This window comes from Triticum dicoccoides, chromosome 6B (genome assembly GCF_002162155.2).
Source record: "Triticum dicoccoides isolate Atlit2015 ecotype Zavitan chromosome 6B, WEW_v2.0, whole genome shotgun sequence".
Lineage (NCBI taxonomy): Eukaryota > Viridiplantae > Streptophyta > Magnoliopsida > Poales > Poaceae > Triticum > Triticum dicoccoides.
Window position 1 is genome coordinate 69,067,942 of NC_041391.1, and position 12,565 is coordinate 69,080,506.

At 42.8% G+C, this 12,565-nt stretch overlaps 1 protein-coding gene across 1 annotated transcript; it reads left to right on the forward strand.

Moving 5' to 3' along the window:
• The first annotated feature begins 7,737 nt into the window (after window positions 1-7,737).
• LOC119320749 lies at window positions 7,738-11,800 on the forward strand. The gene is made up of 4 exons (XM_037594704.1): window positions 7,738-7,948; window positions 8,087-8,989; window positions 10,298-10,372; window positions 11,631-11,800. Exons 1-3 carry the CDS (start codon window positions 7,738-7,740, stop codon window positions 10,348-10,350), a joined length of 1,167 nt encoding a protein of 388 aa, XP_037450601.1. The 3' UTR covers window positions 10,351-10,372; window positions 11,631-11,800.
• Window positions 11,801-12,565: the final 765 nt, after the last annotated feature.

A 12,565-nucleotide genomic window follows, 5' to 3' on the forward strand; every position in this document is an offset into this window, starting at 1 on the left:
GACTAGCTAGCTTGTACATTTCTAAAAGTATGCTTATGTACTAGAAACCATACATTTATGATATCCTACTTCATAAGCCCTCATAAGCCATCTGATCTTTTAGTCTTTACACAGACCAGATGTAGCCAAAGACTGCTAATATTAGAAGTTGAAGGTGCACTACTACACCACAAATTACATATTATCATTCTCTGTTTCAAATGTTGGTTTAATTTGTCTAGTGATGCAGAGATGGTTCAACTCTGGAGCTTTTGATACAATTTCCGCAATTGTGAAGCAAATGTTCTCTGCTTGAGTCAATAGAAAAATTATGAGAATAACTCCTGATTGATAGTACCGAGTTTGTTCTACTAATATGATATCGCTTGCTCTGCAGGAATCTAAGGTTACATTCTGGTGGATGAGATGTAGAAACGAGTTGTTGGGTGTAATTTCTCCTTTTCTAAAGGTCGACTGTGGAGATTGAGCCTTTATGTAGCATGCATTGGTCAGCTAGGAAGTAATCGCTTGATCTATCTATTATCTAACTTATGTAGACATTCTTGGCTGGCATGAAGACACATTGATTTGCTTCCACTAGTTAGTACTTGTACCTCTCGGTTCGCTTAATCTGCAAGCAAATGTGTTCCAGTTTTCTGTGTCTGTTTGTTGATTTTGTTATCTAATTCTGTCTAGTGAATGTGAACTGCAGCTGGCTGTGTGGTGCTATTTGTTATAGCACAGCTGGACTCAACCAGGATGGTAGCAATGTCATTTTGCTACTGGCATGCTTCTTCTTCTTTTTCCCTTTGAGATGAGATGTAGGTTGTGATGAGTTGGCCAACATTTGAGATATTGTGAGTTAGTTTTGAAGAAATTAAAAGGTCTCAGTTATTATTCCTGTCAAAAGGGAAAAAAGATGAATAGTTTCAGTTCTTGCGATCAGGAACAGGGGGATAGCTAAACCAATGAGAGGGCAATGTTAGCTTGGATCTGCCGTTACGTGTTGAGATTAGCAAGTCTTTTGCATTAGTGGTGTGATTTTGCAAAACATATTCCGTGATGACCCATTTTCGTGTGTTTTTCTTGAATTTCCATCTGGTTCAGAACTCAGAATTTATAGGCTTCATCCTGACTTAGTGGATGTTGAATCCAATTGAGTGTGACATGGGAGTTGGAAGATGCTCCTGTATGAAACTGCTTACCTGGTGCCGGGAGTTCAATCACCTTCGCTTTCAGCTTCACAAACGTTTTGCATGAGTGGTTTGATGGAATATCCTAGTCCACAGTTCCCCCCAAAAGAAAAATCATACTTCACAAAGTTTAGATAAAGATCACATCATGTCTATCTTTCTTCAAAATTGAGTAGTAGCCTAACAAACTGAAATATTTTTCATGCTAACTTCTCTCTGTTATCTTGGCATGACAAGATAGAGTGACTTGCTTCAGTCAAATAGTAGTACGTGCTTGCTTGCTTGCTTGATGGCCGTGCATTTTGTGAGTTGACGAGTTCCAACATTTGTGAAGAAGAAAAAAGGCATCACTTCTTCCTGTCAAAGAGAAAAAAAGAGAATAATCTGGTTATTGTGATTAGCAAACTTTTGCTCAAGTGATGTGTTTAAGAAAAACATGTTTTGTAACATTCAGAAGCAGATTAACACCGGGTACCTTATCAATGAGAGGGCAGGCACAAACGACTAGGTTAGTGGCAGGGACAAAAAAAGAAGTAACTATCTTTTTTTTTACAATGAAGAAGGAACTATCAATTGATGACGCTGTGATCAAGTAAAACTGAGAAGAGCTTTGGTTTTATTATTCTTCGGATGTTCACGGGTGGCGACTCTGGGTGAACACAAACGATTATCATCACTACCTCTTTTCTTTGGGAGGGGATTATCAATTGGTAAAATATCGCTGCCATTTTTTAGCATGCCATCGGCCACACTCCACCGCCATCTTCGTGCTCTGAGTGTGGCAGATGTCGGTGGTGGTGGGGCTGGCTTGGGGTTGATGGTGGTTTTTGTGCTCTTCTTCAGTGGTGTTCATGCTCGAGTGCTTCTTGGTGTGTCTCTGCTAGGCGATGCCCTGCGACTACGCCGGTGGCACACATCTACCCTGGCATCGTCTCGGCCTCGTGTGTCCTTTTGAATGTACCTGTCGGGGATATCTAGCAACATATGCTAGGGGGTGGCTTATCATGGAGGGGGACAAGAGTATGTCGCCGGGCTCTAGAAGCGGGAGTGAGCGAGACCGCATGCGCCTGCGAGTCTTACCCAGGTTCGGGCTCTCGTGGAGATAACACCCCTAGTTCTGTTCTGCGGGGTCTCCGCATGATGACCATCGTCAATAGAGTAGCTACAAGATGATTGCTCCTTGAGCTATTTCGGCTAGAGGAGGAAGAAGAGCTAGGCTAGCTCTATCTTCTCCTTCAATGGGTGTGTGTGTGATCTCTAAGGTTCTAAACCCTTTGCATGGGTGAGCCTGGGGGTTTATATAGACCTACCCCAGAACAATGGTAATCCGGCCGGGTGTAGGACCCGGCCGTCAATGTCTCTAGACGCCGGCTTCTCCGCCGGCTGGCGTGTTCTTGACCGGTAGACAGGGCTCGCCGTCTACGGGCCATGTCGACCGTTTTTATATTGTAGCCCTACCGCTGATGACGGAGGCTTTCTCGAGAGGAGCATGGCTTCAGTAACCAGCCTCCAGCCATCTTTGGGCTCTCCACTTTTTTTGAAAGGAACGCATAGCATTCCATTACATTACAGAACTGGACACATCGCCAGCCACAACGTTATTTACAAAATCTGGGACCTGCCCAAGCCAAACTTCACATAAGCTAGCTCCTAGCTTAGCTCCGTAAGTAGCTAGCTTGTGCGCCACTACGTTACAAGATCGAGGGCAAGACACCACACATACATCATTGAAACCTATGTACAACTGAGCCTTAATATCTCTGAATATAGCATCTAATGCTGACAAGTCGAAGTCTTCAGTGGTTGTTGCATTCTTCAGTTGTATGGAATCAGTTTCAATTATTACTTTATCACAACCTAGCTGAATGGCTGTGTTTATGGCATAAAGCATCACCAACGCCTCGGAATGAAGTGCATCAGAGACTCGCTCTAGATTGCCTGCACCTGCAGCCATCACCTCACCACAATCATCTCTAATAACAAAGCCCCAGCCTCCAGTATTTGTCTCCTTCAAGAAGGCACCATCTGTGTTGATTTTCAGAGTTCCCGGTGGAGGCCTGGACCATCTTCCATCTTGCTGTTGTTTTTGCATTTTTTTCATTCTGTTTCACCTTGCATAGATGCATAAAAAGATAATCAATAGAGTGCAATATTTCATCAGAGGATTTAATAGCATCTCCTGCATTAGCCCTATTCCTTTCATGCCACCACCGCCAAAGTAGCAGGAAAGATTTGATTTTTTCATCATCATTGAGATTTAGGATTTCCTCCATACAACTCAATGCATCTACACAAGATAGAATCCGCAGTCTAACGTGCTCCAGCTAGGCTTTCCTCCATACTTCCTTAACCTTTTTACATTTAATAAAGCACTGACTGCCATCCTCATCCAACCGAAAGAAAACAGGACAGAGAGTATCTACTTGCATACCTCTGTGTCGTAGCTTCATGCGCAGGGGTAAGCTGTCCGTAGATAAGCGCCACAGAAAGTGAAGAACCTTGTTTGGGAGGGGAAGCAACCACAACTTCTGCCAGTTCAGACCTCCTCCTTCTTCATCTGCACTTGAGGAAGAAGTTAGTCCTGTATTTGATTCATGGGTTGCACTGTCTACAGCCACTCTGTGTGCAGATTTTACCGAAAAAATACCTTTTTTTATCAAAATGCCATGCTATAATATCATCGTTATGTTCATGAATTGGGAGCTGTAGGATAATCTTTGCATCTTCAGGAAGGAAGGTTTGCCTTACTAGATCCTCATCCCAATTGTTTGTGGTGGGATCAATCAGCTCATTAACTTTGGTAATAGCATTTCTACCCCTTTGAGTGATGACTCTTCTAGTACTTCCTCTCGGAATCCATGGATCAGACCAGATATTAATGTTGTTACCGCTACCAACTCTCCATATAATCCCCTTCTTTAGCAAGTTTATCCCTTTTAATATACTGCGCCATGTGTAGGAGATACCACCCTTGGGACTGGCATTTAGAATCGAGTCATTTGGGTAGTACCTTGCAGACAAAACCTGCGCACATAATGAGTTTGGATTTTGAATAAGCCTCCAAGCTTGTCTCGCAAGCATGGCTATATTGAAAGCATGGAGGTCCCTGAATCCTAGACCCCCGGTCTTCTTTGTCTTCGTCAGTTTTTCCCAGCTGACCCAGTGTGTTTTATTCTCCTTATCTATTTGACTCCACCAATATTTATTGATCATGGAGCTTAGCTCGTCGCACAAGGACTTGGTTAGATCATAGCAAGCCATGGAATACACCGGGATTGCTTGTGCTAATGCTTTAATAAGGATTTGTTTCCCACCTTTTGAAAGGAGTTTTTCCTTCCAGCCTTGGATCTTTTTCCACACTCTCTCTTTTATATATTCAAAGCATCTCGCTCTGGCTTTACCCACGTAGGATGGAACACCTAGATATTTCGAGGTTAAACCTTCCGACTTAATCTGTAGAATACTTCTCATTTCCTTCTTCATCTCTTGACTTGTGTTTGTGCTGAATAATATTGAGGACTTGTCTTTGTTAATCATTTGGCCTGAAGCAGTTTCATAGGAGTTCAATATTTTGTTAACTTCATGGGCACTCTCAGCATTAGCCTCCATGAGTAGCAATGAGTCATTTGCAAACAACAAGTGACTTACACTGGGCGCTTCTCTACAGATCTTAATCCCCCTCAGTGACCCCCTCATCTCAGCTTCATGTAACATGGTAGATAACCCCTCTGCGCATATGAGGAACAAGTATGGAGAGAGTGGATCTCCTTGGCGCAAGCCTCTTTGAGGTGTAGTTATTTCAGTTGTGTCGTGATTCACCTTGATCTGGTACTTAACAGTTGAGACACAGCGCATTATCAGTTCAATCCAATACCGCTTAAAGCCTAGCCGTTGCATCATATCTTTTAAAAATGTCCATTCAACACGATCATAGGCTTTACTCATATCCAATTTGACAGCTGAATAGCCCATCAAGCTGCTTCTTCTCCTCTGCAGGAAATGAGTTAGCTCATATGCCAAAAGAATATTAGCCTCCCTGGCACGAAGGCGCTCTGGTTAGGGAGATGATGTTGGAATAATTACCTTAAGCCTGTTTGTGATTACCTTAGAGACCAGCTTATACACCACATTACACAAACTGATTGGTCTCAAATCCTTTATGCTTGCTGGGTTGGCATTCTTCGGAATTAATACTATTAGCGTATAATTCCACCCTTCAAGCATTTCTTCTCCTCTCAATATTTGAAGAACCTCCTTTGTGACCTGGTTCCCAACAATTTGCCAAAATCTTTTAAAGAATATGGCTGGCATACCATCAGGTCCTGGTGCTTTCAGGTCACCTATGTTGTCTAAGGCCCGTTTCACCTCCTCCTCTGTATACTCAGCACACAGTATATCATTCATCTCTTTTGTCACCCTTGGTTGAACCACGTGCAGAATTTCTTCATTATCCTTTCCAGCCATGGAAGAGAAGATGTTAAAAAAGTAATTTGCAATTCCTCCCCCTCCACCCAAGTGTTGTCCTCCCTTTTCAGCCTCTTGATGGTGTTCCTTTTCCTCCTTTCAGATGCAAAGGCGTGAAAAAATGATGTGTTCTTATCCCCATCATGTAACCATTTGACATGGGCTCGTTGTTTCCAGTGTGTATCTTTTTGGTGCTCCAATCTGTCCAACTTCTCCCTCAAAAAGTGCTCTCTGTTAACCCTTTCTTGGGTGATGTCTCCTCTTCGCACCTCTTCTAACTCCTTTTTTAACATTTTGATTCTTTTCTCCAGATCACCTAAAACATTAGTGTCCCAGTCCTTTAGATCTCCTGCTACCTTACTCAACATCGCTTGGGTATTTTGATCTCCCCGCAGGCCAGCATTGGACCATGCATTGTTGACCACCTTTTCACAATCATCCTCCTGCAACCACCTAGCTTCAAACTTGAAACTATGAGCCCTTCTTTTATAAGAAAATACTCTCCCAGCTTCCCCTATTTGGATAGTTATAGGCCTATGGTCTGAGTGGTGTGGGTCTCCATTTAGGACTCTGAAGTTAGGAAATCTTGCACACCAACTTCTTGACCCCACAGCTCTATCCAGTCTTTCTTTAACAAACCGGCTAGCATCCCAACTATGGTTACGCCACGTATATTTATCCCCCACATAGCCCAAATCTCTCAACCCACAGCTTGCTAGGGCTGCTCTAAAATTTTCCATTTGGCTTTGAGCTCTGGCTGGCCCCCTCTCTTCTCATGGTTATACATGATCTCATTAAAGTCGCCCGCACACAACCATGGAAGGTTCAGCTGCTGACTTATTACGCGAAGTAATTTCCAAGTTATATTCCTTTTATCATTCGCTGGCTCTCCATAAATACCTGTAAATCGCCATTTAAACCCATCCTTTTCCACTATTTTTGCGTCAATATGATTCTTAGAATAGTTGAGCAGCTCCAAATTTACTTCTTTTTTCCAAAACAATGCCAATCCCCCACTCTTCCCCTCGCAATCTCTCACTATCATGTTTCCCATCTGTAACATCCACTTAAACTTTTCCATCCTCCTCTTATCCAATTTGGTCTCAGATAAGAAGAGGATGTCGGGGTCCACCTGCTTCTGAAGATCCAGAAGTCCTCTCACCGCCGGGCCATTCCCCAATCCCCGGCAGTTCCATACTAAAATTCTCATTTTGGCTCGCCAGGCTGTCCCTGCAGCCCGGCGTTTGCAGTTTCAGAGTTGTTCTCCTCTTTTCCTTCACCCTCCTCGACTTCCATCTTTGCTTTCTTTGCTAGTTCTATATCTTCATCAATTTCCATCATAATTACCTTTCTCTTCTTCTGTTCTGTCGTACTTAATTGGTTCTACTGGTTTCTTTCCTTCCTCTCAATTCGCTTGAAAGTACCTCTCTTTATGCCTTTTCCTGACTCCATAAATATATTTCCTTCTTTGTTCTGGGACTCTTCCTTGTTCTGCTCCAAAATAACCTTTGTTGACCCTTGGATATCATGTATTACTTTTGTGATAGTGTCATTCATCTCTTCAGCCTTACTTGGTTCTCTTTCCGTTCTTTGTACCTTTTCAGTGGGGTCTTGTATCACTATTCCGCTGCGATCCAGTCTTTTCTCCTCCCCTACTACCTGGTTCTTATACTGTTTTAATTTGAGAGGACTTGTAACTTCATTCCCATCACTCCTTGGTCCTCCCTCATCATCTTCGCTTGGTACATCTCTTCACCAGAACGGCCCATCGCTTCCCTGTTTGCTCCCCTTGTTACCTGTACTATTGCTTGACCAGAATTTTCCTTTATTATTTGGAGCCCTACTTCTTTCTTCGCTTGAGCTCCCCTTGTACATATTTGCACGCAGCCATGGTCCAAATTGCCTAGACCCCGTTCTTCTAGATCTAGTTGGGCATGATTTTTCAGTATGTCCAATAATTCCACAACTATAACAGAAGTCGGGAAGAGATACTCGTATGTGAATGAGACAATCTTTTCCTATGTTGCGATTCAAGTCCACAGCCACACCATTTCCCCGAAAAGAAAAAAAAAGTTCCGCACCAGCGACTAGGGCGAGCGAGATGACCAGCCGCCACCGCCCGCTGCCGTCGCCGGCGGCGGGTCCACTGGAGAACAACGACCTGCTCTCCGAGATCCTCCTCCGCCTCCCCCCGCAGCCGTCCTCCCTCCCCCGCGCCTCCGTCGTCTGCACGCGCTGGCGCAGCCTCGCCTCCGACCCTGGCTTCTGCCGCCGTTTCCGCATCCACCACCGCCGCAATCCTCCCCTCCTCGGTTTCTTCGGCAATAATCTCGGCCGCTCCTTCCTACCTACTCCCTCCGTTCGGAATTACTTGTCTCGGATATGGATGTATCTAGAACTAAAATACATCTAGATACATCCATTTCTGCGACAAGTAATTCCAAACGGAGGGAGTACTCTGGAGGCGCCCAATCGTGTCCCGTCCGGGCGCTTCTCCTTGCAGCCCCGCGACGGCGACTCGATCCCCTTCCGGTGCATCGGATGCCGCCATGGCCTCGTGCTAGTCTTCGACCTGAGGCGCCTTTACCTTGTGTGGGACCCCGTCACCGGCCACCAGCGCCGCCTAGCCTGCCCCACGGGGTTCGATCCGGAGGGTTCGATCGTCAACGGGGCGGTGCTTCGTGCTGGGCCAGACGCCCAGCATTTCCAGGTGGTCTTGGTAGCGGCAGGCGAAGCCGACAATCAACAAAGCCGGGTGTTCGCCTGCGTTTACTCGTCGGAGACCGGCGTATGGGGTAATATCATCTTCTCAACATGGATTCAGTCCGAGCTTACGCACGACCTTCCCATCGCAGTTGATACAGTGCCTGCTGTGCTGGTTGGGCGTTCCCTTTACTGGTTACTTAGGAGTTCATCAAGCCACTCTCCATTTAATGCGGAGAAGCAAATCATTGAGTTTGATTTAGAGAAGCAGAAGCTTGCTGTGATACGGATGCCAGGGGCGGTGGATGTTTTTCTAGGCCGTGTAACAGTCGTGCAGGAAGACGGTGGTGGGCTGGGTTTCCTCATCGTGAAAGACCTCACTGCCCAAGCTCAATTATGGAAGAGGAAGATGGATTCTGATGGTGTTGGCTCATGGGAACTGAAAAGAACCATTGATCTGAATAAACTTCTTTCCCTGAATTTAGAGAAGCATATAGGGATAATACGATTTGCCGAGGACAATAATTTGCTGGTTCTGCCCACCGTTTTCGGCCTCTTCACAGTTCAGCTTCAGTCATTGCAGTACAAGAAACTTTCTGGATACAACAAACTTTGTCACCTTCATCCATTCGAAAGTGTCTACATTGCAGGTAATAGCATCACTAGCATGCCTCCACACTTCTTTATTTACAAAACCAAGTTAATTTTTGATAATTGAGATGGGATCTTATTCACATCCTTTCATGTTAAGCTAACAATTTTAAGTAGTGTTGCATCACTTATTTCTTTTGCTGCTTGATGACCTCTTCAACATATAGCAATTTTCTTTCTGTAATGTCTCTGTCCCGGTGCTTATGTGGTGGTGTTTTATGTGATGGTTATGAGCTGGGTTCACATGTGCTACTGGTAGTTAGTGTCACCTGGGCGATGGGCTATTTGTTGTTATCTGATTTGTCAAAAAATTATGTAGCAATGCCTTGTATAATCCATCACTAGACCCCACCCGATGTGGGAGCTTCTAGCACTGGGTCTGTCCTTTTTTATCATATAATTATTATCACTGAACTATATGGTTCAAGTCAGAGCCAGCAAACTGTCCTTCTCAGTTCATTATATGAGTATCCATACAAGAAAACAATGAACACCAATATTGGCAGGTTCTTTGTGTGATAATGAAACTAAATTTGCTATTGCCTGCCTATTGACATATGCAATAATTTTATGAGGGTATTTTTAGTGCATAGCTTCAGTGTAGTTTATCCCAAGCAAAGACACTTAACAGATGGAAGTTGAAAACAACACGAAAAACTAGTTTGAACCAACTGTAACGTCAATACCTAATGGAAGAAATAGAACTACCTTTAAGCTTACAAATGTACCTTGAGCTGCCTATTTGACATTTCAGTTGGTTAAAACTTATATCTGCTAATCATGCTAATAATCTTAACTCAATTCTGTCGAGTTCGTTTCAAATTCATAAAAATTTGTCACTTTATCACTATTAGGAGAGTCTGTTGTGGTGCAAGTCCATTTCTTTTGTTCATGGAAACTACTAATGCGTTCTTTTGTACATTTTTCAGGCAAAATTTATTTAAAGATACTCTAAAATATCATGATAACTTTTTTGCTAGATTTTTTAGTATCATTATTGTTTTTTTCCAATTATGGCACGGAGCTTAATAATTCTGGTTAACTTGTCTCTTCTGACCAGCTAATAGCATAATAGTCTAAGCGTGCATGTTCTTCAATTTTACAATATTGATCAGTTTATACTGTTTTTGGATATTCTTTAAATTCAACATTAGATGTGGTTTTGTTTATCTGTTTCTAATGTTGTATCAAACTGACTTTTTGTTCCAACTAAAGCTGTGAGTTCATCTGAATATCTCCTTGATGCCTCCTTGTACCTATTTGGCCTTTCGTTGGAATGTCATAGGTTGTTTGACTTATGCTTGCAGAAACAGGCATCGGTGGTGGACATGGTGCACCTGATCTTTTGCAAAACACATAAAGATGGTTGTCTCTTTGAGCAGGTAAGCTTAGCTTCTGCATGTATGCTAAGATATCTGAAATAGTTTGTACTGCAAGAGAGGACTCTTGTCATGCTTGCTGCACCTGTATTCTTTTTCCAGGCTTTACTTCTTATCCCTTCCTGAGCAGCTTCCCATTTACTTCCACATGTCGTCCTTCTCTTTTGTTTGCTGATGTTGTACCCCCTCTGCCTCCCCTTATACTGGATGTGTTATTTCAATTGCCTTCCTCTCCCATCCGTCTGCCTTGCTTTCAGTTTACCTACTCCTTAGTACTCACCCAGTTCCTTCTGGTACTGTGGGTTCTTCTCCCTCTATCTTCTCCGGTGGCTGGTGAATTAGGAGTTAGGATCCTTCCTAATTCCCTATTTGTGCGATATGCTCGTGTCTGCATTTAGAAGCGTAGGGAGTATGATTTATTTTGTTGCTTGCATTTATCGACGATTATTCTTGTTTTAGGCTGTTTGTTTAAACATTTTCTCCGCATTTCATGTGTTGTCTGACAAATTCTTATATATAGGTAATTGGCCATTAGCCACTAATATTAATTTGGTTGGTCCAAACTATCAGTAGCTATGTTTTTTGTGGACTGTAATTTCTTCATCAGTTGCCACCATTGATGTTTAAAACTTCATATGAAACAAGTGATCAGACTGACATGATTAGATTCACCATAAAAACTGCTCTTATCACCAATACCCTTTTTTACTTTTACTGGCATGTTAGTGGTGGAAGTACTACTTGATGCCGTAGAGACTGGAGAGTAAAAAATTAACAGTCATTTTGGACCGAAGTCTTAGTTAGTAAGATGATGCATGGCCCCTTTTTTGAGGCTTGTACTGCAAGAATTTGATGAATTTCGATTTGTTATTGACTAGCTAGCTCGTACATTTCTAAAAGCATGCTTATGAACTAGAAACCGAACTAGAAACCAGACATTTCTGCTATCCTACTTAATGAGCCCCTCATAAGCCCACTTATCTTTTAGTCTTTACGCAGACCAGATGTAGCCAAAGACTGCTAATATTAGAAGTTGAAGGTGCACTACTACACTACAAATTACCTATTATCGGTCTCTGTTTCAAATTCTGGTTTAATTTGTCTAATAATGCAGAAATGGTTCAACTTTGGAGCTTTTGACACAATTTCCGCAATTGTGAAGCAAACGTTTTCTGCTGAGTCATAGAAAACTTTATGAGAATAACTCCTGATTGAATAGTACCAAGTTTGTTCGACTGATATGATATTGCTTGCTCTGCAGGAATCTACAGTTACATTCTGGTGGCTGAGATGTAGACACGAGTTGTTGGGTGTAGTTTCTCCCATTCTAAATGTCGGCTGCGGAGATTGCGCCTGCATGTAGCATGCATTGGTCAGCTGTTAAATGAACTTGTAGGAACCAATCGCTTGATTTTATCTATTATCTAACTTATGTAGTCATTCTCGGCTGGCATGAAGGAACATTAATTTGCTTCCATTAATTAGTACCTGTCCCTCTCGGTTCGCTTAATTTGCAAGCAAGTATGTTCCAGTTTTCTGTGTTTTTTGTTGTTGATTTTGTTATTTGATTCTGTCTAGTGAATGTGAACTGCAGCTGGCTGTGTGGTGCTATTTGTTATAGCACAGCTGGGGACTCAACCAGGATAACAGCAATGTCATTTTGCTACTGGCATGCTTCTTCTTCTTTTTCCCTTTGAGATGAGATGTAGGATTTGATGAGTTGGCCAACATTTGAGATATTGTGAGTTAGTTTTGAAGAAATTAAAAGGTCTCAGTTATTATTCCTGTCAAAAGGGAAAAAAGATGAATAGTTTCAGTTTTTGTGATCAGGAACAGGGGATAGCTAAACCAATGAGAGGGCAATGTTAGCTTGGATCTGCAGTTGCGTGTTGAGATTAGCAAATCTTTTGCATTAGTGGTGTGATTATGCAAAACATGTTCCGTGGTGACCCATTTTGCATGTGTTTTTCTTGAATTTCCATCTGGTTCCGAACTCAGAATTTATAGGCTTCATCCTGACTTGGTGGATGTTGAATCCAATTGAGTGTGACATGGGAGTTGGAAGATGCTCCTGTATGAAACTGCTTACCTGGTGCTGGGAGTTCAATCACCTCTGCTTTCAGCTTCACAAACGTTTTGCATGAGTGGTTTGATGGAATACGCATTACAACTGACAGAAGCAGACTATGATATCCT